The sequence below is a fragment of the Parasteatoda tepidariorum genome, chromosome 4 (genome assembly GCF_982258835.1).
Source record: "Parasteatoda tepidariorum strain Cologne lab strain chromosome 4, Ptep-v5.0, whole genome shotgun sequence".
Classification (NCBI taxonomy): Eukaryota; Metazoa; Arthropoda; class Arachnida; order Araneae; family Theridiidae; genus Parasteatoda; species Parasteatoda tepidariorum.
The window spans coordinates 84,216,208-84,243,959 of record NC_141758.1 but is presented as its reverse complement, the minus strand read 5'-3'; the positions used below and the strand labels follow the sequence as shown (position 1 = coordinate 84,243,959).

General features: G+C 29.6%; 2 protein-coding genes across 2 annotated transcripts in view; one reads left to right on the top strand and one right to left on the bottom strand.

Annotated features, from left to right (window-relative positions):
- LOC147811853 (uncharacterized) overlaps positions 1–12,892 on the bottom strand; it is a 59,550-nt gene extending 46,658 nt beyond the window's left edge. Inside the window, exon 1 of the mRNA XM_087162249.1 lies at positions 12,725–12,892. The gene's annotated coding sequence lies outside the window, so the exon portion shown is untranslated. The remainder of the gene's footprint in view (positions 1–12,724) is intronic.
- The window catches only part of LOC107446223 (uncharacterized), a 29,770-nt gene extending 2,764 nt beyond the window's left edge, over positions 1–27,006 (top strand). Inside the window, exons 3-4 of the mRNA XM_087162248.1 lie at positions 2,272–5,604; positions 21,849–27,006. Coding sequence (XP_087018374.1) covers positions 2,272–5,604; positions 21,849–26,882 — 8,367 coding nt within the window. The 3' untranslated portion in view covers positions 26,883–27,006. The remainder of the gene's footprint in view (positions 1–2,271; positions 5,605–21,848) is intronic.
- Positions 27,007–27,752: the final 746 nt, after the last annotated feature.

Below are 27,752 nucleotides of genomic sequence, written 5' to 3'. Positions count from 1 at the left end.
CGAAAAATGACTACAAAATTGAAAAAACTCTTTATTTTAGTCTGAAGCAGCTTGAAAATTTACAGCAAATTATTTCACCCAATGACTTTCTGAAGCAATCAAATAAGGAAGTTTCTATGCTGTTTGTAGTTGAAAGTAAAACTGAATCATGGAAAAATTCCAAACAATTAATATTGAATTATTTCAGAAAACTATTCACTGCTGGGCTATTCCACGGTAACTTACGTTACATTCACATAAACTTTATTGCACTGAGAGCTTAAAAGCACGCAAATAATACTAATAAACATATTAAAATAAAGTGATTTCTTAAAATTGCAATCAAAACCAAAAGGAATCTAATTAAAATAATTTATAATTTTCAATTTAAACAGTGTAAAAACCTAAAGCTAGTGTGGTAACTTACGTTACCGAAAAAGGAATGGCATAAATTTGCAATATGCTTGAAGGCAAAATTCTGTTCTTATACAAATGTTGCATGATTAAGATTATATGTATCATTTTTCTGATATGTTTAAATATTTCTTATTCCTATATTTAAGATTTTATTTTAAAAATTAAATTAAATATAATTTTTTAAATGGGTAACTTACGTTACAGTAACTTACGTTACGAAATTCACTTTGTATCCGAATTTCATCCCAATAATGTACAAATGCAAATTAAGATATTTAAACAGTATAGGGCAAGGGAAAAAAAGTGTACATGAAGCAAATTCAGAAATTTCTGATTCACGCATAACTGCAAACTTATAAAGACCTCTGTTATTAACTAGTACAGGGGGCTCAATTCTTTTCACCATGTTTTCCTTCTGGTAGAATATTTCATCTCTTTTTTCTGACCATTTACAATAGATTCCCTCAGCAGCTATTACATTGACTTCAAATTCTTGCTCTTCAACAGACATGTCCTCGTATCTCACCATATATCAACCCCCAGCTCTTATCTTGGATTCATCATTTTCTCTTTTAACATCTTTCATTAAAAAAACTCTATTATGCCTTCTTGTACTCTTAAATGGTGGTTTTAATCAGTGATGCTTTTGAGAATAGACTAGGCACTCCACTCATCTGTTCTAGAGACTCGCACTCATCAATTTTTTCTAAACATTAAATAAATTTCTAAGAAATTTCCAAAGAGGGAACATTATGAAATTTGCTGAAGGCTTCCTTAGTCAATCCGAACTTTACATAATACTTACGAAGACAAACATTTCTTGGAAGTTTGCTACTAAGTAAGACATGCTTTGGACGGAGCTCAAAGAATTTAGTTTTTCCAATTTTGCATTCTGGATTTTCTTCCATAAACATTTGGTGCACTTCTCGAACTGAATGAAGAAGATGCCGTGTTTTGTACTTTCTTTTTGATACAATTAGCATCTCTAATTATAACTAAATCCTTAACTGGTGCTTGTCGTGAGATTTCTCCAATTTTAAAAACATATGAATGCCAACACCCAAATTAATAACTTAATGCAAAGATTTTCATTAAAATTAATATCTTAAGGCAGTAGATAATTCATTTAAACTTTGGTATTGTAACTAGATACATCTTATTTAGTTTATATGCCAATTTTCAAGAGAAATCGACTCATTTCACATTGGTAACTTACATTACATGCATGTCAGTAACTTACGTTACACATATTGAATAGTGCACAAAACAATAAATAAGTAATATTTGAAAAGAAAACTATTGCTGCTTATTTAGTGTTAGCCTCTAAGAAAGAAAAAATATTATTCTCACTTTTGTATCACTTGATCTTTTTTACACATAAAAACTTTTCCTAGTTTTTGGTAACTTACGTTACATGCAATAATGTTTATTTGAAATTTATATAATTAAGTGAATATAACAACAAAAACTTATTTTTACACTGCACAATATTTCTATTAAGTGTAATAAACAATATTTATTCTTTGGAACATTTTGAAATGGAAATAATGTTAATTTACTGATTTTCAAAATCTGACCATGTTCTTTACCCAAATCAGAACAAGCAAATGCCGATGTTCAATGGGTTGCCAATACTAAAAAACTAAATTCTCAAAAACAATTATGATAAATTATCAAACTTCAAACCTTTCTATTTCAGAAAACATCCAAAATAATAACATTATTCTTATCTGAATTTTCCAATGATTTTCCCCCTTTTCACGGAATTGCCCTGCTTTGAAAAGCAAACCAAACTTTAAGTTTATTTTGGTTTCTCAAAAGAGAATTGATTTAGAGTATTATTTAGAAGATGATACTATTTTTTATTGTGAAAAGGAAGATCACTCAAAAATTAAATTTGAAGATTTAACAGATGATACACAGACACAACTTTTAAAGAAAGAAATCATTTTTCAAAGTGAAAAGGTTCAATTAGGTACATTAATAACAAACGAATTAAAACCTCTAGTTGATGAGGGAACGTTGTCTAAACTCATCAGCTATGACACGATAGAGATTGGTAAAGCACTTTCTGATATAGGTGATGTTGAGAGTTACTACATTGATCGAACTTTTAATCATCATTCATTTATTAAAAAAGAAATCGAAACGGAATTCGGAATTTATATTACATATAATGATAAAATTAAAACATCTGAGCTGAAACAAGATCAAGATATCGTGCTTATTTCTGAAACAGGTGAAAGTTTTAATAAATTGTGCAGTGAATTTGAAAATCATAATATTCATTGGTTGAAAGAAGTGGAAAGAGTATATATGTGGCAGAAATCCCGCGGAAATCTATCAAGTTTGCGTGAGTATATAGACCGAGACAAAGTTTCTGAAGGTGAAGTAGCAGGAAATATTGCAATTATAAATGCAGTATCAGGGGCAGGTAAATCCACAGTTTTGACTAAACTGGCACTTAAGATGAAAAAACTTGATAGTTCCTTGTGGGTTGTAAGAATTAATTTGAATGATTATACGGAAAAACTAGCTAATGCAACATTCAGTGATAAAAATGAAGGAATGCTTAAATTTATGGTTGACATAGCTGGTCTGAACACATCTCTGGAAAAAGAATTATTTAAGCACAGACTGCATACTTCGGGTAAAATTGCTTTATTGTTTGATGGATTTGATGAGATTGTTCCTAGATACAAGGAAAAGATTGCTGAACTGCTAAAAGCGTTGAAGCATTCAAAAGTAGAGAAACTCTGGATAACTACTCGTCCACACATGAAACATGAATTAGAAGACATATTAAGTGTACTATCGTATAACCTAAGGCCCCTATCTAGAAAAGATCAGGTGATGCTTATTGAAAGATATTTGTGTAAGTTTCTAGGAAAAACCTATAGAGAGAAAATTGAGGCTTATGCCAGCAGATTACTTGACTGTGTGTTGCAACCTGTTTCTGATAAGAATAGAAAGTTTACAGGAGTGCCATTGCAAACAAAAATGCTGGCAGACGCATTTCAAGAAGAATTTAAAATCTCTCTTACGCATCTAACCCAAAGGGATTCAATTTTTTCAAAAAAGTTAAATCTAATGAGCCTATATGAAACCTTTGTAGAAAACAAGTACAAAAGACATCTTTCAGAAAAGCAGATATTGGATCTAACGAAATCAGGTTCAGAGTATGAAACACTTTACTCCTCTTTCATGAAGAAATATTCGTTATTAGCTTTAAGTGCACTTTTCTGGGAAAATGATTTAATTCAGTTTCTTGACGAAAAGGAGTTGAGAGAAATCAAAATTTATAAGGAACAAGTAGTTGAAGGAAAAGAAAACTCTGGCTTCATTAGTCACACTGCCATTTCAAAGCCAATTTTCATTCATTACAGTTTCTCTGAATATTTTGCCGCACTGTTTTTCTCCAAAAATATAGAACGAGACAAAATAAAAAAATATTTTTGTGATCATATTTATGGAAAAGAACATGATCTAACCAATACTTTCTTCGATTACATGGTAGCTTGTGATGGAGATAACAATGAGGTGCACATTGCTGTTTTAAACAATGATGAAGAAAAAGTTAAACAATTATTATCAGACTCAAACAAAGTTGCAGACTTTGTTAATGCTATAGATACAGTAGGAAGAACAGCAATTCACTTAACTGCGGCTTATGGATACTTTGATATGACATTGACTTTGCTGGATCATAATTTTACTGTCGAGGTTGAAGACCAGTTTCTTGGTTGGAGGCCTCTAAGATATGCTGATAAAGGTGGTCATTGGGATACTGTTGAAATACTATTAACAAATGGTGCAAATGCTGATGACATGTATGAAGCAATGAAACGACTTGATAGTTATAGTGCTGAAGCCCCAACGAAAACTTTGTTTCACAGTGCAGCAGAAAAAGGGCTATTAAATGTTCTAAATACTCTCATAAATAGGAAGAAACATTTAATAAATGCATTCGATTATAGGAAACAAACTCCTCTTCATTATGCTGCAAATAAGGCTATTGCTGAGCTCTTAATAAAAAGCGGTGCAGACATTGAAGTTAAAGGCTCGTGGGATGAAACACCTTTGTTCTCAGCTAAGAGTAAGGATGTAGTTGAGTATCTAATTTCCCAAAGTGCAAACATTAACGGTACAAATAAATTAGGAAATACTCTTCTGCATGAAGCTGTTACGAAAAGTAAAGACATTGTCGAGATTTTATTATCACATGGCGCTGATATAGAAGCAAAAAGAAAATACAACGGTGAAACGCCAATATTCTTTGCTGAAACTAAAGAGATAGTTGAATTTTTAATTTCGCGAGGTGCTAATGTTAACGCTAGAAACAGCTTAGGAGATACACCGTTACACAAAGCTGTTCAGAAAAGTAAGGAGATTGTCGATGTTTTAATATCACACGGAGCTAATATCGAAGCTAAAGGCTTCATAAATAAAACACCCCTGTTCTCAGCTAATAGCAAGGAGGTGGTTGAATTTTTAATTGCACAAGGTGCTGATGTTAACGCTAGATGTAAATATGGCTCTGCACCTTTACATATAGCTGTTAAAAGAAGCAATGAGATAGTTACAGTTCTAATTGCACAAGGTACTGATGTTAACGCTCAATGTAAATCTGGGAAAACACCTCTACACGAAGCTGTTTCAGAAAAAAAGGAGATTGTAGAAGTTTTGTTATCACACGGTGCTGATATTGAAGCTAAAGATGAGGATGGTAGAACACCTCTATTCTCAGCTAAAAGAGTTGAAATAGTTGAGATGCTAATAGCAAAAGGAACAGATATTAAAGTAAAAGATTACTTTGAGAACACATTTTTGCACGAAGCTGTTAAGATAAGCATGAAGATTTCCAAGCTTTTAATATCGCACGGTTCTGACATAGAGGCTAAAAATAGAGATGGTAGAACACCTCTGTTCTTTGCTAATAAATTGGTAATCGAACTTTTGATTTCATTAGGTGCTGACGTAAACGCCAAAGACAGATTTGGAAAAACAGCTCTGTTCGTGGCTATTGCAGAAAATAAGCAGATAGTCGACCTTCTAGTATCACAGAAAGTTGATATCGTAACAAAAATTAAAGATGGTGGAACACCTCTTTCCTCTGCTATCAGAAGAAATAAGGAGTTAGTCGAGTTTTTAACTTCAAGAGGCGCAGATGTTAACGCAAATTACACATTTTGGAACATATCTCTGAGTTAAGAGAGGAATCGGTAGAAAAGCTAGTAACCTTTAAGCTCTTTGAATCTCTGAATGCAGAGAATTATCAGGTTAAATTATGCAACAATGATGCGTTTAGAAAAACCTTGACAATAATTTGCTAAGAACAAAAACTTTAATTCACTGTACTAGGAAAATTTTCCTAATTTCAAACCTAATCTGTATAATCATGGCACTTTTAATTTTGTCCTGTTGACACCTGTTTAATTTTATTTAGCTTTCGAAAGTCGGCAACATTCGATTACGTCATAGCTCCTGATAGCTTAAGTAATTTTCTCATTCCTCCAGCATATTCCAACTATTCCCTCCGAAAACTTATCCAGGGAAGAGTCAAGAAGTTATTTGGCAAAGTAGCAGAACTTAACTCAATGGAGTAAGTCTTCAGCACTATCTTCATAAATCCAAATTTGTCTGTGACTCCATTTCAGTCAACCATAGATTATTACTGTAAAAACTTTATATAACCTAAACTTATATTGAACGAACAATGACACTAGAATCAGGTGAAATAAATCTTATTCAGTCTGTAATCAACTAACAGATATAAAGTCTTCACTTTTTGTTCTGTGCAGAATTCTCCCAATTTCATTATTTCTAGTTTTGATAAAATTGCTTAGAAATTAATTTTTTTAAAAAAGAAGTCTTAATTATTTTTTTCTCATTATTTTGTACTTATCTGAGATTAAAAATAATCTGCACAGCCTGTGATAATCTTCAGAATTCGCTGTTGTGCTGGAGAGCTTTTAGGTATGAAAATGAATGTAAAGTACACATTGCAGTTTTAAACAATGACAGAAATAAAGTATTACAGCTATTAGAGGGATGCGTAGAGAAAAAATTTTAGTAATACTAGAGATAAAGTCGAACGAACGGCGCACCACTTAGCTGCAGCATATGGGTACCTGAATATCGTGAAGCTTCTATTGGATAGTGGATTCAGTGCCGATGCAAGAGACATATTTGATTGGACTCCCTCAAGGTATGCTGATAAATTTGAGCATAAAGAAATTGCTGAATTACTCAAAAGTTTTTCGTAAACAAGGCTACCTTTGAAACATCAAACACTATATTAAAGTTTTAGAGAATGAAATTGCTTGTTAACCTTAAATACAGTTCCTATCATTATGCTGCTCTACAGCTTATCAGGAACTTGCTAATTTTTAAATAAAAATGCTGAAACTCGTTTAAAAGATGTATATCATAGTAATCTTTTACTATCTGTAAGAATTTGAAGTTGTTTATCAGGAATCGGAGAAACAATGTCACCAGAAAGTAGTTCATTTTAAAATCATTTATAGAGCGAGTTATCTACGAACTGAAAAAAATGCCTATTTCTTTGTCAATCTGACTACGATACATTTAGGTTCAAAAGAAAAAGTTTTAAAATCATATTAATAAGTAGGAAATCAAGCTCAAATGGTAGAAAATAAATTAAACTTAAAACTTTTCAAGTAGTGGTTTTTAAGATGTCGTAGTCTTAAAACTCCTTTAGAAGGACGTTAAACAAATGTTTAAATCAGATGTAATTACTTCTTTATAATTTGTACATGATTTCGACCTATTAAGTGATGATAAAAAAACTTTGTTCTGATGTTCAACGCATAAACATATTTTTATTTAACCTTTAAGTCGCACTTGGTATATACAATAAAATATTCAATAATTTTACCACGATGTCTCCTCAGGTTATAAAGTCTAATTATAATGTATTTATAGTATAATTAAACTGTTTTTGTAAATTAAAATCCAAATACTCCAATGTATCTCGTAGGAATGTTGCGTAAGTTTGGTTAGGCTTTCCTGCATTAAATAAATAAATAATAATCTACTTATATTACATAATAAACTTCTATATTATGCTACTGGTGTACATTAAGCAGCTAAGTTTGTATTATTTTTGTATTAGTATTAAAATAATATGAAGACAATGTTGTAAAGTCTATCTCTTGTGTTTACTTTTAATAATATTTTATTAATCAAATTGATTTGAAAATGTTAAATATTTATTGCTAACATAGAGTGTGTGATAATGAAATCTGAGTATAAATTAAATTTTTAAATTGGCCTAACAGAAAGATATAATATAAATTCAGAATCTGCCAATGGCAATATTTGTTATAACAGTCTTTTGTTTTTGGGGATTTGATGCATGAGTTGTAGTTTCGAGTTGCAAGGAAATAGAGTCTGCAAATTTTCGAAACTGGAACTTGTCATTTAAATTCAGAGTCTAATAATGACAATACTTGTTACAACAATTAATTTTTGTCTAAGTTAAAAGCTGGATGTGACGTAATGACATTTATAGTCAAAGAGTTATAATTAATTCTTTGAAAATAAATATGATGTTAAATGACATAGAATGCTTATTGTTTCGGTTTAACTTTTTTTTGTAAAATTTTGATTCACTTTTTTTTATAACATCGCATTTTTTTTAACATTACATTATCATATTTATAAATAAAAAAAGAAAGAAGCCCAAATTAAAACCAGGGAATTTAATTGATAGAAGAGGCATTTTTATATTTGTAGAATGTCTAAAAAGAAATAATTTGTAAAAAATCAAAGCATGAAAGTTCTGTATTAAAAATGTTAATACAATAATTTAGAATCTATTTTAACAGTAGAATAAAATTTCAATTTGTGTTATGTAAGAGATTGTAAAAAATTGGTGTTTAGTCATGTCAGTCTTGAATGTCAAGGAATAAATTGTTTGGTAACCAACATCTTATTGTTTGCGCCTTTTTTGATTACTGTAAAGACTTTTATAGGTTTTACTTTTGAAAAATCATACTTCTTTTCATGAAAATGAAAATATAATAAATTATTCATCATATGTTTTTGTTTTTTCCTCCAATAAACTAAAGGCGAGTCAAAAGAATAATTAATATCAAAAATCCGAATCCGCAGAAAAAAAGTCATGTATTTACAGAAAAAGTAGGTATTTGTTTCTGTTTTTGTAACTTAATTTAGCTTTAAATAATTAGCATATTTGCAGTCCACTCTTTAAACCATTAAGATAAGCTAGTTCTAAAGATTAGTTACTTCCGGTTCATAGTTAGTTCCTTCAATTCTCGGTGATAATTTTTTTTTTTATTTTCCACTGTATCTCCTTCTGGAAAAACGTTTTTTCATTTATAGTAGTAACAATTGCATTTATTGAACTAAAGGTGCGAACATGTATTCAATGCAATTTTATTTTATTTAGAATTATACATATACAGTGAAACCACCAGGAAAGTTGACCTTCTTTATTTGCAACCGCTTTTTTGAGGCCCGGATTTTTTTTCCATAGACTTTGTATTTAAGAAAACTTTTGCAGAGACCATCAAAATCTCCTCCAGCGACAGTGCAAACCTCTGCACAAAATGAGGAAGAGGTCAAATATGGAAACACGAAAAAATAATAACAAAATAAATAAGTAGATTCAAATGTATTCAAAATATTTGTATCTCACATATAATAATACAGTCGAACTCGTTTATAACGAGCACAAAGGGACCGTAACATGTACTCGTTAAATCCGAGTGCTCGTAATAAACGGGTCCTTAAGGCAGGCGTGCAACCAGAAGAGGAGGGGGGGGGTCAAATTATTGAGTTTACATAAAATTTAATACTTACTTACTTTAATTAATTTAATTAAATACTTTTCTTAATTTAATGACAACTATCCCCCCCCCCCAACCAGCAAAAAATTTCTAGTTGCGCTACAGTCTTAAAGGAAAGAAGCAATAAACGGAAAGAAAAATAAAGGAAAAGATTCTTACCAAAACATTTATTTTTTTCATTAATCTACATATTTAAAATAATAGTCTGTTAGCTTACTTTGAAGTTTCAGTTCGCGGTTTTTTTTTATTTCGCGCGCATTTCATATCATTTTGAAAAAAAGATTGCAAGACAGAAAAATATTGCTCGCTAAAACCGGGTCTTGCTCGTTAAAAGCGACTTCTGTTCCATAGACTTAACATTCATCCAACCAAATATTCTCGTTTCCCTCGGTAAATCCGAGTTCTCGTTAAATCCGAGCTCGTTATAAACGAGTTCGACTGTAGTTTTGAAAGAAAGTGACAAAAGTCAGAGAGCACTAAAGACGAATATTTGTTTTTAGAGTTAAAACCTAAATTTTAAAAAAAATCATTTTTGAAAAAACTAAGCATCTGAAACAAAGAAACAGCTTTTCATTTTAAAGCAAAAAAATTTTTATGATGTAAAATTGAATGCAAACTATAAAAACATAATTGTTTATTTATTTAAATTCTATAATTCATGATTATTAAATTTGTTTCACACATAATTAAAGGTCTTTTTTATTGATACTAAATTTTATTCATTAATCCTTTTTTCCTTCTACTCCTCATTTTTAATAGGGTAATAAAAAAGAGATATAAACATGTATTCAATACAATTTTATTTTATTTATAGCTGCATATTAAGTTGAAAATAAAATAGTTTTGAATGAAAAACTTTTACTCCTTATTTTTAATAGGTAATAAGAAAAGAGGTATAAACATGTATTCAATACACTTTTATTTTATTTATAACTATATATTAAGTTGAAAATAGTTTTGAAAGAAAAACTTTTACTCCTCATTTTTAATAGGATAATAAAAAAAGAGGAATAAACATGCATTCAATAGAATTTTATTTTATTTATAGCTGTATACTAAGTTGAAAATAAAATAGTTTTGAATGAAAAACTTTTACTCCTTATTTTTAATAGGATAATAAAAAAAAAGGAATAAACATTTATTCAATACAATTTTATTTTATTCATAGCTATATATTAAGTTGAAAATAAAATAGCTTTGAAAGAGAAACTTTCACTCCTCATTTTTAATAGGATGATAAAAACGAGGTGTAAACATGTATTCAATACAATTTTATTTTATTTATAACTATATATTAAGTTGAAAATAAAATAGTTTTGAATGAAAAACTTTTGCTCCTCATTTTTAATAGGGTAATAAAAAAGAGGTGTAACCATGTATTCAATACAAACATAAGTGGAATTTCCGCACCAAGATAATGACACTGGCTAAAATTAAAGTGATCGCAAAAAATCATATGTATCTTCGATATCATTTTGAAATGAATGAAAGTAAACACTAGGAACGACCAATCTCCATTAACGACCCTTTACTGTAGAACAGAGAGTAGTCTCTCGCCAGAGATTGCACTGTAGTTTAAAATAAAATAGTATTAAAAGAAAACCTTTTGCACCTCTTTTTAAAAGGGTAATAAAAAAAAGAGGCATAAACATGTATTCAATACAATTTAATATTATTTATAACTATATATTAAGTTGAAAATAAAATTGTTTTGAATAAAAAACTTCTACTCCTCATTTTTAATAGGGTAATAAAAAAGAGATATAAACATGTATTCAATACAATTTTATTTTATTTATAGCTGCATATTAAGTTGAAAATAAAATAGTTTTGAATGAAAAACTTTTACTCCTTATTTTTAATAGGTAATAAGAAAAGAGGTATAAACATGTATTCAATACACTTTTATTTTATTTATAACTATATATTAAGTTGAAAATAGTTTTGAAAGAAAAACTTTTACTCCTCATTTTTAATAGGATAATAAAAAAAGAGGAATAAACATGCATTCAATAGAATTTTATTTTATTTATAGCTGTATACTAAGTTGAAAATAAAATAGTTTTGAATGAAAAACTTTTACTCCTTATTTTTAATAGGATAATAAAAAAAAGGAATAAACATTTATTCAATACAATTTTATTTTATTCATAGCTATATATTAAGTTGAAAATAAAATAGCTTTGAAAGAGAAACTTTCACTCCTCATTTTTAATAGGATGATAAAAACGAGGTGTAAACATGTATTCAATACAATTTTATTTTATTTATAACTATATATTAAGTTGAAAATAAAATAGTTTTGAATGAAAAACTTTTGCTCCTCATTTTTAATAGGGTAATAAAAAAGAGGTGTAACCATGTATTCAATACAATTTCATTTTATTTATAGCTATATATTAACTTGAAAATAAAACAGCTTGGAATGAAGACTTTTACACCTCATTTTTAATAGGGTAATAAAAAAACATGTATTCATAACATGTATTCAATAGAATTTTATTTTAATAACTATATATTAAGAACCTTAGGATCTTAGGTACAATATTTTCGAAAATATAAAATGTATCCCATATTTTAATACATATAGAAAAGTTATTCTGACTGTTGATAGATATTTTAAAAATGATTTAAATATAAGAAGTTCATAAAATTTTTATGTGCATGTTCCTTAACTTAAACTCCCTTTTGCTCATGACAAAATATGTATCAAGTTGTAAGCAACAAACACAGTGAAGTTTAAAATAAAATACAAAATATGTTTTTTATACTCAACAGAATGCAAAATACAACATCTCAAGTATCATGGCAATTTTATGTAAATGAAAATTCAAACTAACACAAATTTTCTAATATTTACCCTTAAAAGAAAGTTTTACTGAATTATTTTGACAAGTAATCCATAACATAAATCACATGATATGGGAAAGTAAATAAAGTCAAAAACTCGGAACAAATAATATCATAATTATAAAATAAGCTTACTTAAATAATAATTTATATGTATTACTTAAGTGTAAAACTCAAAATTTATACAACAAAATATATGATAGCTTTCAAAATTGATAATATATTTTTAAATATTAAAATAAGAGAAATACACAAATAATATATTCAGATAGTTCTTAAAATGCATGCAAAATGATTTTCCAAAAAAAAAAAAAAAACACAAAAAAAACGTATTTACACCAAATTTTAAAACATCTATTAACGGTTTTAGACAATAACAATAAATTTTTAATTTTCGAAAACTACTTAATTAGTTAATAATTAGTTAAATATTATTTATTAGTTGCTAAGGAGTTAATTAATTAGTTAATATTAAATAAAATTCCTAGTTGGAGAACAACTTAAAAATGCAATGTGCTTGTCTTTTCTTTTTGATAAAGAGATAAAAAAAAAATCAACTTCATGACTCTTTCAGCTGTTTAACATTAAGTAATCAAAACGGAATCAATCTTCCCATAAATTAAATGAAGATGATAATTACTTACCGTGTACAATCCAAAATGTTAATCCAAAATATAATCAACTTGATTTTCATTTAATGAAGCTTTTAAACATGCATAATTTTTATTTGAGACCATTTTCTTGAAACCTATAACTATACTTTCAAAGAATCGTCAAAGGAGACTCGTCTGAGAATATTCACGTTACTTCCTGTTTGATAAGAAAATTTCCTCCCTGTCTACTTTCACATTCAACCTTGAATTAGAATACGAGATTGACGACCTAATTTTTCTTTTTATTATGTAACAAATATTCTCTTCATTACTTTATTTACTTTATGATATCGCTATGAGTGCACAGCTTTGCGTGGACTTCTTGTCACATAAACCAAGTTCCCAAAAGGAAGAATACGGACATAGACGAGTTTTTTAAATGTGGTAAAATATTTTGTATTCGCGTGTAAATTACGGGAAAATAGAAAACACGTAATATATTGGCTGTTAATATATTTTGTGAAAATCCTGATTTCAGTTATTTAATCTGAACAAACTTCGATTGATTGTGATGCAATGCTACTAAAGACACACGTATCAAAAAAATTTTAATGATTGTTAAAATATTTTGCAAAATTCCAGATTTCAATTATTTAATGTGATCAAACTTTGATTGATTATGAAGCATACACATATATTAAATAATATGTTACTAAAAACACATATATTAAAAAAACTGTAATGTCTGTTAAAATATTTTGTGAAATCCAGATTTCAGTTGTCTTATCTGAACAAACTTTATTCTGTTGTGATGCAATTACACATACATTTTATTAAAACAAATAAAAGTTTTATTTTTCAAACTAGTTTTTTTTAAATATTTTAATACAAATTTAATCCGATAATCTAACATCTTTTTTAGTACTAATTTGATTGCTTTTTCTATAATTAAAAAATATCGAAATATATATTTGCTTTTAATTTGAGAGTCAGAAAAAATGTATAAAACGGACACCAGTGTCTTATCTACGACTAAGGGTTAAGCCCTTCACTCGAAAAAATATAATTTATAATTTTTAATAATAATAAATAATGGTTTAAAATGAAATTGGTTGACAATCATAAATTATGAAACATGAAAGCAAAACAGGCTGACGGAATGAGTAGTGAAAAGCGGAGAAAGATGTTATATCTAAAAATATGTTATGTATAAAGAATATTGCAACCTTCGGCATAAAAATCAGTTTTTTAATCACTAAGTAGTTTATACTGTCCAATCACACTTTTAAAATATACTAATTTATCATAATAAGCATTGTCATTAATTGAGTAACACTGTAATACAAAGTAATCGAATAACATTGTAAGTAATTGTATAATATTGTAAGTAAATGAAGCATTGTAAGTAATTGAATGATGTATGCAATTGAATAACTCTGAAAATAATTCAAGCAGTGTAACTAATTGTTGACACTGTAAGGATTTAAAGCATTATAAGCAATTGAATAATATAGTAAGTAATTAAATAACATTGTAAGTAAATGAAACATTAGAAGTATTTAAATATCACTAAAAAGTAATTGAAGCATTGTTAGTAGTTAAAGCAATGCAAAATTATATAGTAGTATAACTAATTTAATTACAAAATCCAGCATAAAATTTACTTTTCCTCAACACAATTTATTTCTTATTAAAGTTATTCAACTGGTTTTGTCGCAGTTTTCTTTTAGAAAGGTTTAATTAAAATTGCAATTTTATTTTTGGTTGGTTTTGGTTTTAATTTTATTTTTGGTTTTATAAAATTGTAAATACAGTTTTTCCATGCCAAAAATAAGTATTATTTACTATACCAGGTGCAAAGACAGATAGCATTGAGGGAAAATTGTGTTGCATTTATACAAACAGTTGGCCTTGCCGAATTTGGATGTGGAGATTCTGAGATTAGTTTTGCACCTAAAGCTGGAGATTTTTCTTGAAATGACTTTTTTACTTTATTTTTTGTTGAAATTTTCAACTTTAAAAACGTAACAGAAGATCACGTGGATGTTGCGGCCAATTTCTAGGGGATTTAGGGAACATCATCTGGATGATTATTACATAAGAAGGCATGCCCAGAAACGTTGTCATGCGCAGCTACGGACGCTTTCCTACTAAAAAGTGTTCAGAAATACACAAAGAAACAGTTCATAATAGGGTGGGACCCTTAGCGGCGTATGACGACATTTCTGAGCATGGATTTCAATGTAATTTCAATCGTGGTCATGTGTCCTTACTCGTGCCTGGAAGTTTGTCGCAACATTTATGCCATCCCGTGTTACATATAACGTTTTTAAACTCTCAAATTTTGACAAAAAATTGACTGAAAATGCCGTTAAAAAGAACTCTAGCTAGGAGAGAGAATCTGATTGCAAATTTCATATCAACGACAAGAAAAAAATCTGTTAAAAATCTCATAAAAAGGTTTTCCAGTGTAATTTATTAATTTGATATTGATATAACATACATGTAGCAAAATTAGAAAATATGAGGTCCTTAAAAATTGTACATAAAAACTTTTTGTTGTTTAAACTTAAGTAGAATTTTATGCAGATAATACTAAATAGATGGGAATAAGCTGGTAATCAAGTATAACATAAAAGAAATTCTTAAATTTTTGTTGTTTGTGGTGTTTTTTAAATTAGCTTTTCAAATTTTATTATAAACAAATTTAGAGATGTCTTAAAAAAGAAGTCTTAGCAATTTACTCCCATTTGTTCGTTTCTTTTTTAAGAAGAAAAGGAAAACATGTATGAAAAATAATCATCAGATGTTGTAATGATTTGCAGCACCCTCTGCTGGTCTGTAAGGGTTTCTGATACTTGACGTATCTAATCAAAACTATTTTATTAGGAAATAAATTTAAATGAAAAAAAAACTGACAATTCTCCACAAAACGCTATATTTAATCTATTGCAATTTTAAACGAACTTTTAGTTTTATAACTGCTTCGATGTTGATAAAAATTGAGTCACGTTTGTCTTCCTAGCTTCAAAGTCTATATGCTTATAAAAATTCATTTTGTTTGTCTCTTAACACTTCTGGTTCTTTCCTTGCATTGCATGTTTCGTTTCGCTTATCAGGTATTGTCATTTATATCAGTTAGATTACTCATCAAGTTTTCATCGTTCCATTAATTGATTTCATTTCCTGTGTTATTTTTGTCAGGTAAAGATAGAGTGTTATTTTGTTTCTTTTAAGCAGTCTTGTTTCTTTTAAGTATCGCAAGTACGATTTTATATCTATAATTTACCGTTAAAGGATTATCCTTCTAAAACGGGTCTTCTTGGTAAAGTATAGATTTATAATATCTTTTTGAAATGTAGACGGTAGAATTTAAAATTTATGATTCTAACAGTATATATTTTGGAATTTAGAAAATCAAGATAATCGTTTTTTTTAAGCGTTATTTGATTCTTCTTTATATTATGTAACTGAATTAAAACGTTTTTAAAATAAATTAAAATTAGATTTAATTTTCTACTGAAAGTTATAAAATTATTTGCTTGTATTATATATTTATTTTTTTAGATTTTTATATGCTATTATTACATTTTTGCATACATAAATCAGCTTTAACTCACTGGTTTATTTATTTGCTTACATATCAATTCACCTATACATTTACTAATTAATGTTCTCTTTAAATTTTTATAATTTCCTGATTTAATATTTCAGCAATTCTTTCGCATTCATTGACTCGCTGATTTTCTGAATCATTTATTAGTCAAATATTCAAACGATATATTAACTGATTTGATTAATTTTATATTGATCTCATTTATTTATTTCATTCTGATTCATTTATTGATTAGCTGATTTATTGTTAATTTACTAAGACTTTCAATAAACTGTTTTGAATAAAATTATAACTAGGGACTTCCCACTAGTTTTTCTCTGAAGAACTTGAAATTACCAATTGGCCAAGACACTTCTTATTTTTGTTAATAATAAGAGAAAAAAAGAATTTCAACAATTCAACTCCTTCGTGGACCTCGAGAAGATTTCTTCCCTCGCACATAATCGTACAAAATACACCTGTTAGAAGGACAAAATAGCATTGGAAATCGGCATTCCCATTGTAACATCATATATCATATCATATATCATATCATATCATATATCATATATCATATATCATATATCATATCATATATCATATCATATATCATATCATATATCATATCATATATCATATCACATATCATATCACATATCATATCATATATCATATCATATATCATATCATATATCATATCATATATCATATCATATATCATATCATATATCATATCATATATCATATCATATATCATATCATATATCATATCATATATCATATCATGTATCATATCATATTTCATATCATATATCATATCATATATCATATCATATATCATATCATATATCATATGTAATTACTTAATTTTACTTGAATGTCTTAAGAATTTGATCATTTACATTATTTTGGTCCTTCTTACTGTAACTTACTCTTTGTATCTTTCATACGTATTTTTCATAATTAAGCAATATATATATAAACATGACAGTTTAAATATAAGCAAAATAATAAGAGTGTTAGCAAAAACAGCTTTTCATCAGGAGACACACCGCCTTGCCAACATGCTGGAGTCTTTCTATTATTATTACTACTCCTAACTGTAATTACTTAATTTTACTTTAATGTACTTAGAATTTGATCATTTACATTATTTTGGTTCCTCTAACTGTATTTTACTCTTTGTATTTTTCATACGCAGACAGACTTGTCAATCCTAATTGAAAAAGTGCTAAAAAGCAGCTAAAACCAAAATTGTCTTGATTAAGCAATATATATAAAACCATGAGTGTTTAAATATAACCAAAAATATAAAAATGTTAGCAAAAACAGCTTTTCATCAGGAGACACACCACCTTGTCAACATGCTGGAGTCTTTCTGTTATTACTACTACTCCTAACTGTAATTACTTAACTTTACTTTAATGTACTAAGAATTTGATCATTTACATTATTTTGGTTCCTCTAACTGTAACTTACTCTTTGTATTTTTCATACGTAGACAGACTTGTCAATCCTAATTGAAAAAGTGCTGAAAACCAGCTAAAACCAAAATTGTCTTGATTAAGCAATATATATATAAACATGAGAGTATAAATACAAGCAAAAAAATAAGAATGATAGCAAAAACAGCTTTTCATCAGGAGACACACCGCCTTGCCAACATGCTGGAGTCTTTCTGTTATTATTACTACTCCTAACTGTAATTACTTAATTTTACTTTAATGTACTAAGAATTTAGTCATTTACATTATTTTGGTTCCTCTAACTCTAACTTACTCTTTGTATTTTTCATACGTAGACAGACTTGTCAATCCTAATTGAAAAAGTGCTAAAAAGCAGCTAAAACCAAAATTGTCTTGATTAAGCAATATATATAAAAACATGAGAGTTTAAATATAAGCAAAATAATAAGAGTGTTAGCAAAAACAGCTTTTCATCAGGAGTCACACAGCCTTGCCAACATGCTGGAGTCTTTCTGTTATTATTACTACTCCTAACTGTAATTACTTAATTTTACTTTAATGTACTAAGAATTTGATCATTTACATTATTCTGGTTCCTCTAACTGTAACTTACTCTTTGTATTTTTCATACGTAGACAGACTTGTCAATCCTAATTGAAAAAGTGCTAAAAACCAGCTAAAACCGAAATTGTCTTGATTAAGCAATATATATATACATAAACATGAGAGTTTAAATATAAGCAAAAAAATAAGAATGTTAGCAAAAACAGCTTTTCATCAAGAAACACACCGCCTTGCCAACATATTGGAGTCTTTCTGTTATTATTACTACTCCTAACTGTAATTACTTAATTTTACTTTAATGTACTAAGAATTTGATCATTAACATTATTTTGGTTCCTCTAACTCTAACTTACTCTTTGTATTTTTCATACGTAGACAGACTTGTCTATCCTAATTGAAAAAGTGCTAAAAAGCAGCTAAAACCAAAATTGTCTTGATTAAGCAATATATATAAAAACACGAGAGTTTAAATATAAGCAAAATAATAAGAATGTTAGCAAAAACAGCTTTTCATCAGGAGTCACACAGCCTTGCCAACATGCTGGAGTCTTTCTGTTATTATTACTACTCCTAACTGTAATTACTTAATTTCACTTTAATGTACTAAGAATTTGATCATTTACATTATTCTGGTTCCTCTAACTGTAACTTACTCTTTGTATTTTTCATACGTAGACAGATTTGTCAATCCTAATTGAAAAAGTGCTAAAAAACAGCTAAAACCAAAATTGTCTTGATTAAGCAATATATATATATATATAAACATGTGAGTATAAATACAAGCAAAAAAATAAGAATGTAAGCAAAAACAGCTTTTCATCAAGAGACACACCGCCTTGCCAACATGCTGGAGCCTTTCTGTTATTATTACTACTCCTAACTGTAATTGCTGCCTACCGTTCTGTGTGGGGGGGCAGGGAACTGTCCTTGCATCTGAAAGATCCTGGGTTCGAATCCCGGGCAAGTCATGGATGTTTCTTTCTCTCTCTGTGTTCTATGTCCTTTCTCCTTTGTGTGTGAATGTGACCTGCCCTATGAACGGGTTGTGTGAATGGCGTGGCAGAATTCGAATTCCTGGCCATAGATGGCGCCACTGAGAAACAGGAACAATCGCACCCCCACTGCCTAAACAAGTATACGACAAAAAAAAAATTAATTACTTAATTTTACTTTAATGTTCTAAGAATTTTATCACTTATATTATTTTCGTTTTTCTAACTGTAACTTACTCTTAGTATTTTTTATAGGTAGACTTGTCAGTCTTAGTTTTTTTAGCGGAATTTTGACTTGGGTTTCGCAGGATTTTAATTTTTATTTCAATCTTGGAATGTTTGATGTATTTTATTACATCCTGTATTAATGGCATTATATTGTGCTATTATATTGTATATTGTACTTCAGGACACTGTCAGTTTTTGATTTTACCACAGACAACAGAAAGGTTCCAGCATCTTGGTCCCCTGCTGAAGGGCCGTTTTTGCTAACATACTTGTCTTTAGACTTCTTTTTGCTTGGTATTAAATTGTCAAATTTTTTATTCATATTGCTTAAATAAAACTATTATTATACTATTATATTATTACATGTCGAATACCAATTCAGTAAGGATTTTGTCCTGTCAATGATTGTTCATTTGATTGAATAGAATTAGCACATTTGACGATAGATTAGACGATATAAGAATTGTAGCACGTAAAGACAGGGACCAAAGAATTGCTACATGTACGGAGATTGTACATTGAAACATGCTTCTCATTTTTTATGGCAAACATTGACCAATAAATTTAATTTTCTTAGTTACTGTAAATGCTTCCTTTAGAAGTGTATTTCCCAACCCCTAAAATATAAATATAAACGTAAAATTTAGAAAAATTAAATATATTTCCTGAAGTACTATAATTTGGTTGTTGATATAACACAAAACAATCGGGAGATATTTTAAAAATAAATAAATAATCCTCTAAATAGGGTTAAGGTAATATACCCTGAAACATTCTGCCTGATGACAACTGCGCCAATCGAAGATAAACAACTGAAATCAAATACACCAATTTAATGACGTGACTAACCATTTTACTATCTTTATTTACACTTTTTTGGTGTGCCCACACAAAAGAATGGAGTTCTCATCAACCTCGTAACAAGTTACATTACATTATGGGTTAGAATTTGCATTTGTGTTTAGCTTAGACATAATCATAATCATTTATTTAGTTTACGTTTTGTTGGCATCAACCTTCTGCAAATTAGAATGATTAGAAACAACCCTGTCACTTTAAATGCTATGCTGTTTATGCAGTGTAAAAGCTTAACACAAAAAATGATAGCAACTAATTAACACCAAAATAGTGTTTCACTACACAAACCAAGAATAGTTCCTGGTGTAGTAAAGCACGAGCATATTCTTTTACACTTTTTTGTGTGAAATAGCCGACGCCAATTTTTGTATTCAGTAGCATTAATATTTATAACTGTAAGATAAAATACACATAAAAGTCAGTAAAGTTATTTCTATGATGTAATCTAAGAGTAAGAATTATTAACTTAGAAGGCATGTACAAACTAATTCGTAAAATAAAATAAGTTTGTTAATCATACATACGCGTATATAGGCGAATTTACAGACGAATGTACAGACAAATATATAGAACAGATGAATTTATAGACGAATTCAAATTAGACTAAACAGAAAAGAAGCGGATATGAATTATACATGAAAAAATCATCTCAAAGTGTTCACAATGATTTAAAAATTAAAACATTACTATCTTCATGCAACAACTGAAAACATATATTCATGTTTTAAAGGGAAACCTTTATTTCTGTTGATGTGAAACAGCGCAGCAAATTTTTCAACAAATTCCTTCTGACTCTTTCTTGATTGCAAATGTTACTGGCGATATTCAAAGCGCGTCAGCGTCGATGCATTAGGAGGTGAAAATAATTGTCGTATGGTGTGAAGGAGCGAGAGTTGATGCAACCTCATTATTGGTGTTTAGATTTAACTGACACTCTTTAAATTGTAGCTCGAACTGGTGTTAACCTGAAATAAAGTGTTTCTTCACTTAATGTTTTGGGTTGCTTAGCATCATATTCGGAAAGATGTAACATCACAGTTTTTACAGAGTATCACTCATATTATGTTCATTATGTTACATACATATGTTGTGCCTTGTATTTTTTACAATGCCGTTTTAATCGTTAAAAGTATTTAGATTTCGTTGGGAGTGTCTGTGCAGTTTTTAATTCAAATTAATCTGTCGTCAGTCTCCAACAAGGTGAAACTTTACTGTGCGAGTGTGCTGTCATCACAGAATATTATTGCTAAATGAGTGGTGCACCAATTTTATCCCATACCGTAAACATGGCAAAACTAATACAAATTTGTCTTTTGAAATGTACTTTGCAGATTGTTTTTTTAGTTTACAATTAGTATTTAAAACAATTATATCTTTTTTTTACATAATAGGTAAACAAGACGAAGTTACACTGAACGTTTCTGAGGTGTTAGATAGAGAAAGGAAGTATCAATTCCATTAGCACTTCTTAGAAAAATCCTTTTGCACTTTTTGTAGATTTATCTTGTCCAATACTGGAGATGGCAATTCCTTTTCCCAAAAAACTAAAAGTACTTGATCCGGAAATTTTAAACAAAAATTTTATTTCAATAATTGAATCGGATATAAAGAGAACTGTTCCCTTAGAAGGGCGTTGTGCATATCCAAGTGATTCATTTTTAGCAGAACTTGCATGTAGAGTTTCTGTAGAATCGAAAATTTGTCCAGATCCTCTGGATCAAGGTTGGGTTCTGCTGACAACAGCAAAGAACTCTAGTGATAATTATTTTGGCGCTGCATATTGGAATCCCAATGACCAGCAAGTTGTTATTGCCCACAAAGGAACAAAAGACCTAAAGGATATATGGACCGATTATGAAGGTGTTTTATCGAACAAGTACACTTCTCAAATGAGTTCTGCTGCTAGTTTTTCAAACCTCATCGTGACCCAATTGGACAAACTCAATAAAAAGCAATCAGTGAATTTGAGTCTTTCTATTACTGGGCATTCTTTGGGTGGTTGGTTAGCACAGATAACTGCTTTTTCAACTCAATATCTTACTACTAAATTCTGTGAAGAAAAGGGTTCTTCTTTTTTTGTTAAAAGCCAAAAAGAAGGCTACCACACTCATACAGTAGTTTTTGATAGTCCTGGCTGCAAAGACATGTTGCTGAAAATGGAAGATGACTTCGACGTACATGCTGGCGATAAAGTTAATTTAGCAGATTTGTTGGACGTAACAATTTACCTATCCGCACCAAATTTGGTCAATACACTACACTCACATATTAATGTCGGTAATTTATATCGGGTTTTCATTGAAGGCTTACCAGAAATAAGGAAAAGATGGAATCTATTACAATATACTAAAGAAACTCACAAAATGAAAAAAATTAGAGATGCTTTATTTTCTGGGAAAGGCAGTTCAAGCGGAAGAATAATGAAGATAAGAGATTGGCCACTTGTGAAAGGTGGATTAGGTACAAGAATTATCGAAAAATTATTTAATAGTGAATGTAATGAATATGAACATTTTCATAACTTAGCAAATTGTGCTAATGATTATAATCCACCGGCAGATGGTGACGATTATTGTACTATTCGTTATCAATTACAAAATGTGGAGGAAGGAGAATGTAGTGCTAATATTTTTACACAGGCGGAATTTGATTTTCTGAAAGGATATGGTATATTGAAGAACTTTTCGATGTTTTCTCTGATTGATGACTTATTCACTTCTCTTCATCACAAAACAGAGGGAGTAATAAATAAAGATAAAGTCGAAAAAATACTTGATTTTGAGATAAAAGAGGGAAAAGGACGAGGGGTTATCAAGTGCAGTTCAGAAGACATACTGCAGAAGGTGATTATGTGCGTCAAAAACATTTTACTTATTTCTCCAAGCATACACATGGCAGTAAACGCCAAGTTAAATAGTTTTTGTGTTTTTAATGATGCTTACCAAAAACAGGCTCTCCATTATCTTCAGTCTATTGAGTATATTGAACTAAAGCAGGCAACTATGGATCTTCTCGATGATTTTCTAAAAAGTGAAAATTGTCAATTTTTACAACTGATGTGTAGGGTTCACCCAGTAATAGAAATGAAAAAAATTCACAAATTTCTAAATGAGTCAAGCACTAACTATAAAACTCTTAATATCATTTATCTCAGCATGAAGATGTTTTTAAACTTGCAACAGTTTTTCCCGATTTATGATTTCGTAAAACAATTGAATACGAAAGTGACGGTCTTATTCGTAATTGAAAGTGACGAAGAATCCTGGATAAATGATAAAGAATTACTGATTAATTATTTTAGGAAATTATTCAGCGTTTTAGAAGATAAACTCATGCTTAAGTTTATTTTAATTACTCAAAGGAGTAACGACTTAGAATACTATTTAGAAGTTAATTTACATTTTTATTGTAAAATGACGGACGATTCGGGAGTTACATTTGTTGATTTAACAAATGATTCTCAAAAGCGACTTTTGAAGAAAACCATTTTCTTTCAAGGATTATTTACAGAATTAGGTAGTTTGATAACAGATAAAACAAAGCATCTGGTAGATGAAGAAACATTATCTAAACTTATCAACAATGAAATGATAGTGATAGGTAAAAGACTTCCTGATTTAGGTGATATTGAGAATTACTACATTGAGCGACATTTTTATCAGTGTAAAGATGGAAAGTATATTCAAAAGGAATCTAAAATCCATGTTACTTATGACGATCAAATTGAAACTTCGATACTTAAACAAGATCAAGACATACTGTTGATTTCTGAAACAGGTAAAGAGTTTGAGAAACTTTGTACTGAATATGAAAATAGAAATATTCATTGGGTAAGAGAAATAGATGATCGATATCTCTGGCATAAAACTCGAGGTGAAAAAGCATTTCTTGAAGAGTATTGCTCCTCTGCATGCAGTGATATAGATGGACGTGTAGTTATTATAAGTTCAGTATCTGGCGCGGGTAAATCCACAGTACTGACAAAAATAGCACGAAAAATGAAAATTATAAATTCTTCCCTATGGGTTATGAGAATTAATTTAAATGACTATACAGGAAAGTTAGCAAATGTAGACTTTGATAATGATAAGGACCAAATTTTTAAATTTATTGTGGACATAGCTGGTCTAAAGACACACCTGGAAGGAGAATTATTTAGGCATGGATTGAATGCAGGTAAAGTTGCTTTTTTTCTTGATGGATTTGATGAAATAGTTCCTGACTACAAGGGGAATATTATTGAACTGTTAAAAACTTTACAAGATTCAAATACTGAGAACCACCTCTGGATAACTACACGCCCACACATGAAAAATGAACTAGAGGTTACACTAAAAGTACTATCCTATAGTCTGAAGTCGCTGTCTAGAGATGATCAGGTGATGTTTATTCGAAAGTATTTGCGTAACATTTTAGGACATAGTATCACAGAAAACTTTGAGTATTACGCCAACAAATTACTTGACAGTGTTTTGCAACCCGTTTCTGATGAAAATAATGAATTTACAGGAATACCATTACATATCAAAATGCTGGTTGAAGCTTTTCAAGAAGAATTCCACACCTCTCATCAACTGTCCAAAAAAACAAAATCAACTTTTTCAAAACAATTACATCTCACTAGCCTCTATAAAGCTTTTGTTGTCAGCAAATTCAGGAGGGATCTTACAGACAAAAAGATATTAGACTTAACAAAACCATGGTCCTTATATAAAATACACTTCGCTTCCTTTATAAAAAAATATTCGCTTCTAGCTTTAAGTGCACTTTTTATGAAAAAAGATTTAAAGAAGTTTCTTGATGAAGAAGAGCTGACAGAAATGAAGGATTATAAGAAAGAGGTACAAGAAGGCGACGAAAACTGGGGTTTCATTAGTCATATTGTCGATGAAAAGCCAATTTTCATCCACTACAGTTTTTCTGAATATTTTGCAGCACTTTTTTTTGCAAACAACATAGAAAAAGAAAATATAAAGAAAATTTTTTGCGAGAATATTTATGGACATAAATTTCACTTAATCGACATTTTCTTCGATTACATGGTAGCAGACGAGAGAGAGAACTGTGATGCGCATATTGCAGTTTTGAACAATGAGGAAGACAAAGTAGAAAATTTATTAAATAACTCAGACAGTGTCAGATATTTAATTGATGCTAAAGATAAAGTAGGAAGAACAGCACTGCACTTAGCTGCTGCATTTGGAAATTTTTATTTGGTTCAGACTTTGTTGAATCACGAATTTAGAGTAGATGCTAAGGATCAGCTACTTGGTTGGAGTCCTTTAAGATATGCAGATAAAGACGGTCATTGGGAAACCGGTGAATTACTCCTAAGAAAAGGTGCGAATGCTTGTGACATGCATGAAGCAATAAAAAGCCTTGAAACTTACGATGCTGAGAAACCAAAAGAGACTTTATTACACGGGGCAGCAAAAAAAGGTTTAGTAAAGATTTTAGAGACTCTCATAGAAAGTAAAATAAATTTGATCAACGTTGTTGATAAAGATGGATGTACTCCTCTTCATTATGCGGCAGATGAAAAAGTTACTAAACTTTTAATAAAACGAGGAGCCGATATTGAGGCTAAAAGTGTGCATGGAGAAACACCTTTGCACTACGCCGTTAATCGCGATAAGTATGAAGTTGTTGAAATTTTAATAAAAAACGGTGCTAATATGAATGCTGGAAGTAGCCGAGGTTATACACCTCTGCACACCGCTGTTATGAATGAAAAATATGAGGTTGTCGAGCTTTTAATAAAAGAAGGTGCTGATGTTGAAGCTAATAATTCTTATGATGTAACACCTCTGTTTGTAGCTGGAAGCAAAAAAAATGCAAAGCTTTTAATTGCGAAAAACGCTGATATAAATGCTAAAAGTAGCAAAAGTTTAACACCTCTGCACTACGCTGTTATATTTAACAAGGATGAGGTTGTCAAGCTTCTAATAAAAGAAGGTGCTGATGTTGAAGCTAGAGATTTTAGAGGGGCAACACCCCTGTCTGTTGCCGGTAGCAGAAAAATTGCAAAGCTTTTAATTGCAAAAGGCGCTGATATAAATGCCAAAAATAACGTTGGCTATACACCTCTCCACGCCGCTGTTATAAAGGGAAAATATGAGGTTGTCGAGCTTTTAATAAAAGAAGGTGCTGATGTTGAAGCTAAAAATTCTTATGATGTAACACCTCTATTTTTAGCTAGTAGCAAAAAAATTTCAGAGCTCTTAATTGAAAAAGGCGCTGATATAAATGCCAAAAATAACGTTGGCTATACACCTCTCCACGACGCTGTTATAAAGGGAAATTATAAGGTTGTCGAGCTTTTAATAAAAGAAGGTGCTGATGTTGAAGCTAAAAATTGTGATGGTGCAACACCTCTATTTTTCGCTGGTAGCAAAAAAATTTCAGAGCTTTTAATTGCAAAAGGCGCTGATATAAATGCTAAAAGTAGGGATGATTGTACGCCTCTTCACAGATCTGTAAAAATTACATCTTCTGCACAATTATAAATGCGATTCTTCATTTTCTATTTCATTGAACGTTTGATAAAAAAAATAATTAAATTCGAACAAATTAAAGGCATGTCAGCAAATTCTCTATTACAGTGCCTTATGAAATGAGATAACTGTTATGCTTTTAATATCTCAAAGTTTTAATGGTGAATGTTTGATTAACTTCGACCTTTCTACTCAAACTTTGCTGTCACTGAAGATTTTAAAAAGCTGATTATATCGTTTATAATTTTGTTAAACTAATGAAATTGTTTTTGTCTCCCTTAAATACTTAGTTCAAAACACTTCTCTGTGCCATACAACTAATTATAGGATTAAAAACATTTTGGATCATTTCATGTAATATTTTGTAATAATGTAATAGACCAAATTTGAAAGATATCAATATTCCTACATTTATTGTTAGTATCTTCTTAAACTACGTTAATTTCTTCTTAGTCTGAATGCTGCTAACTGACCTACAAACGAATAACTACATTCACTATTTTTTCAAACTTTTTTTTTTAATAATTCACACTGAAGTAGCCCCCCTGGACATATATTAGCATTGACGTACGGCATTTTAAAAGAAAAGTTATGAAGTACGAATAAATGCGTAAGTTAGACCAACTGATTAAGGTAATCATCAGTAAAACATTTAATTGTGTCAGATGTTGAAGTTGAATAATGTCTCAAATAAAACATTTTCTGACCATAAAAATAAAAATCTTACATCTAAACACATTAAATTATTTGCATATCTGCTCCTCTAGAATCAATATCAAGGTTTTTTTTTCAAATCTAACTTAATAGTAGCAATCGAAATCAATGGTAGCAACATTTTTTCCAGTTTCGAACGAGAGGAAAAAATACATTTGTTTTGACATA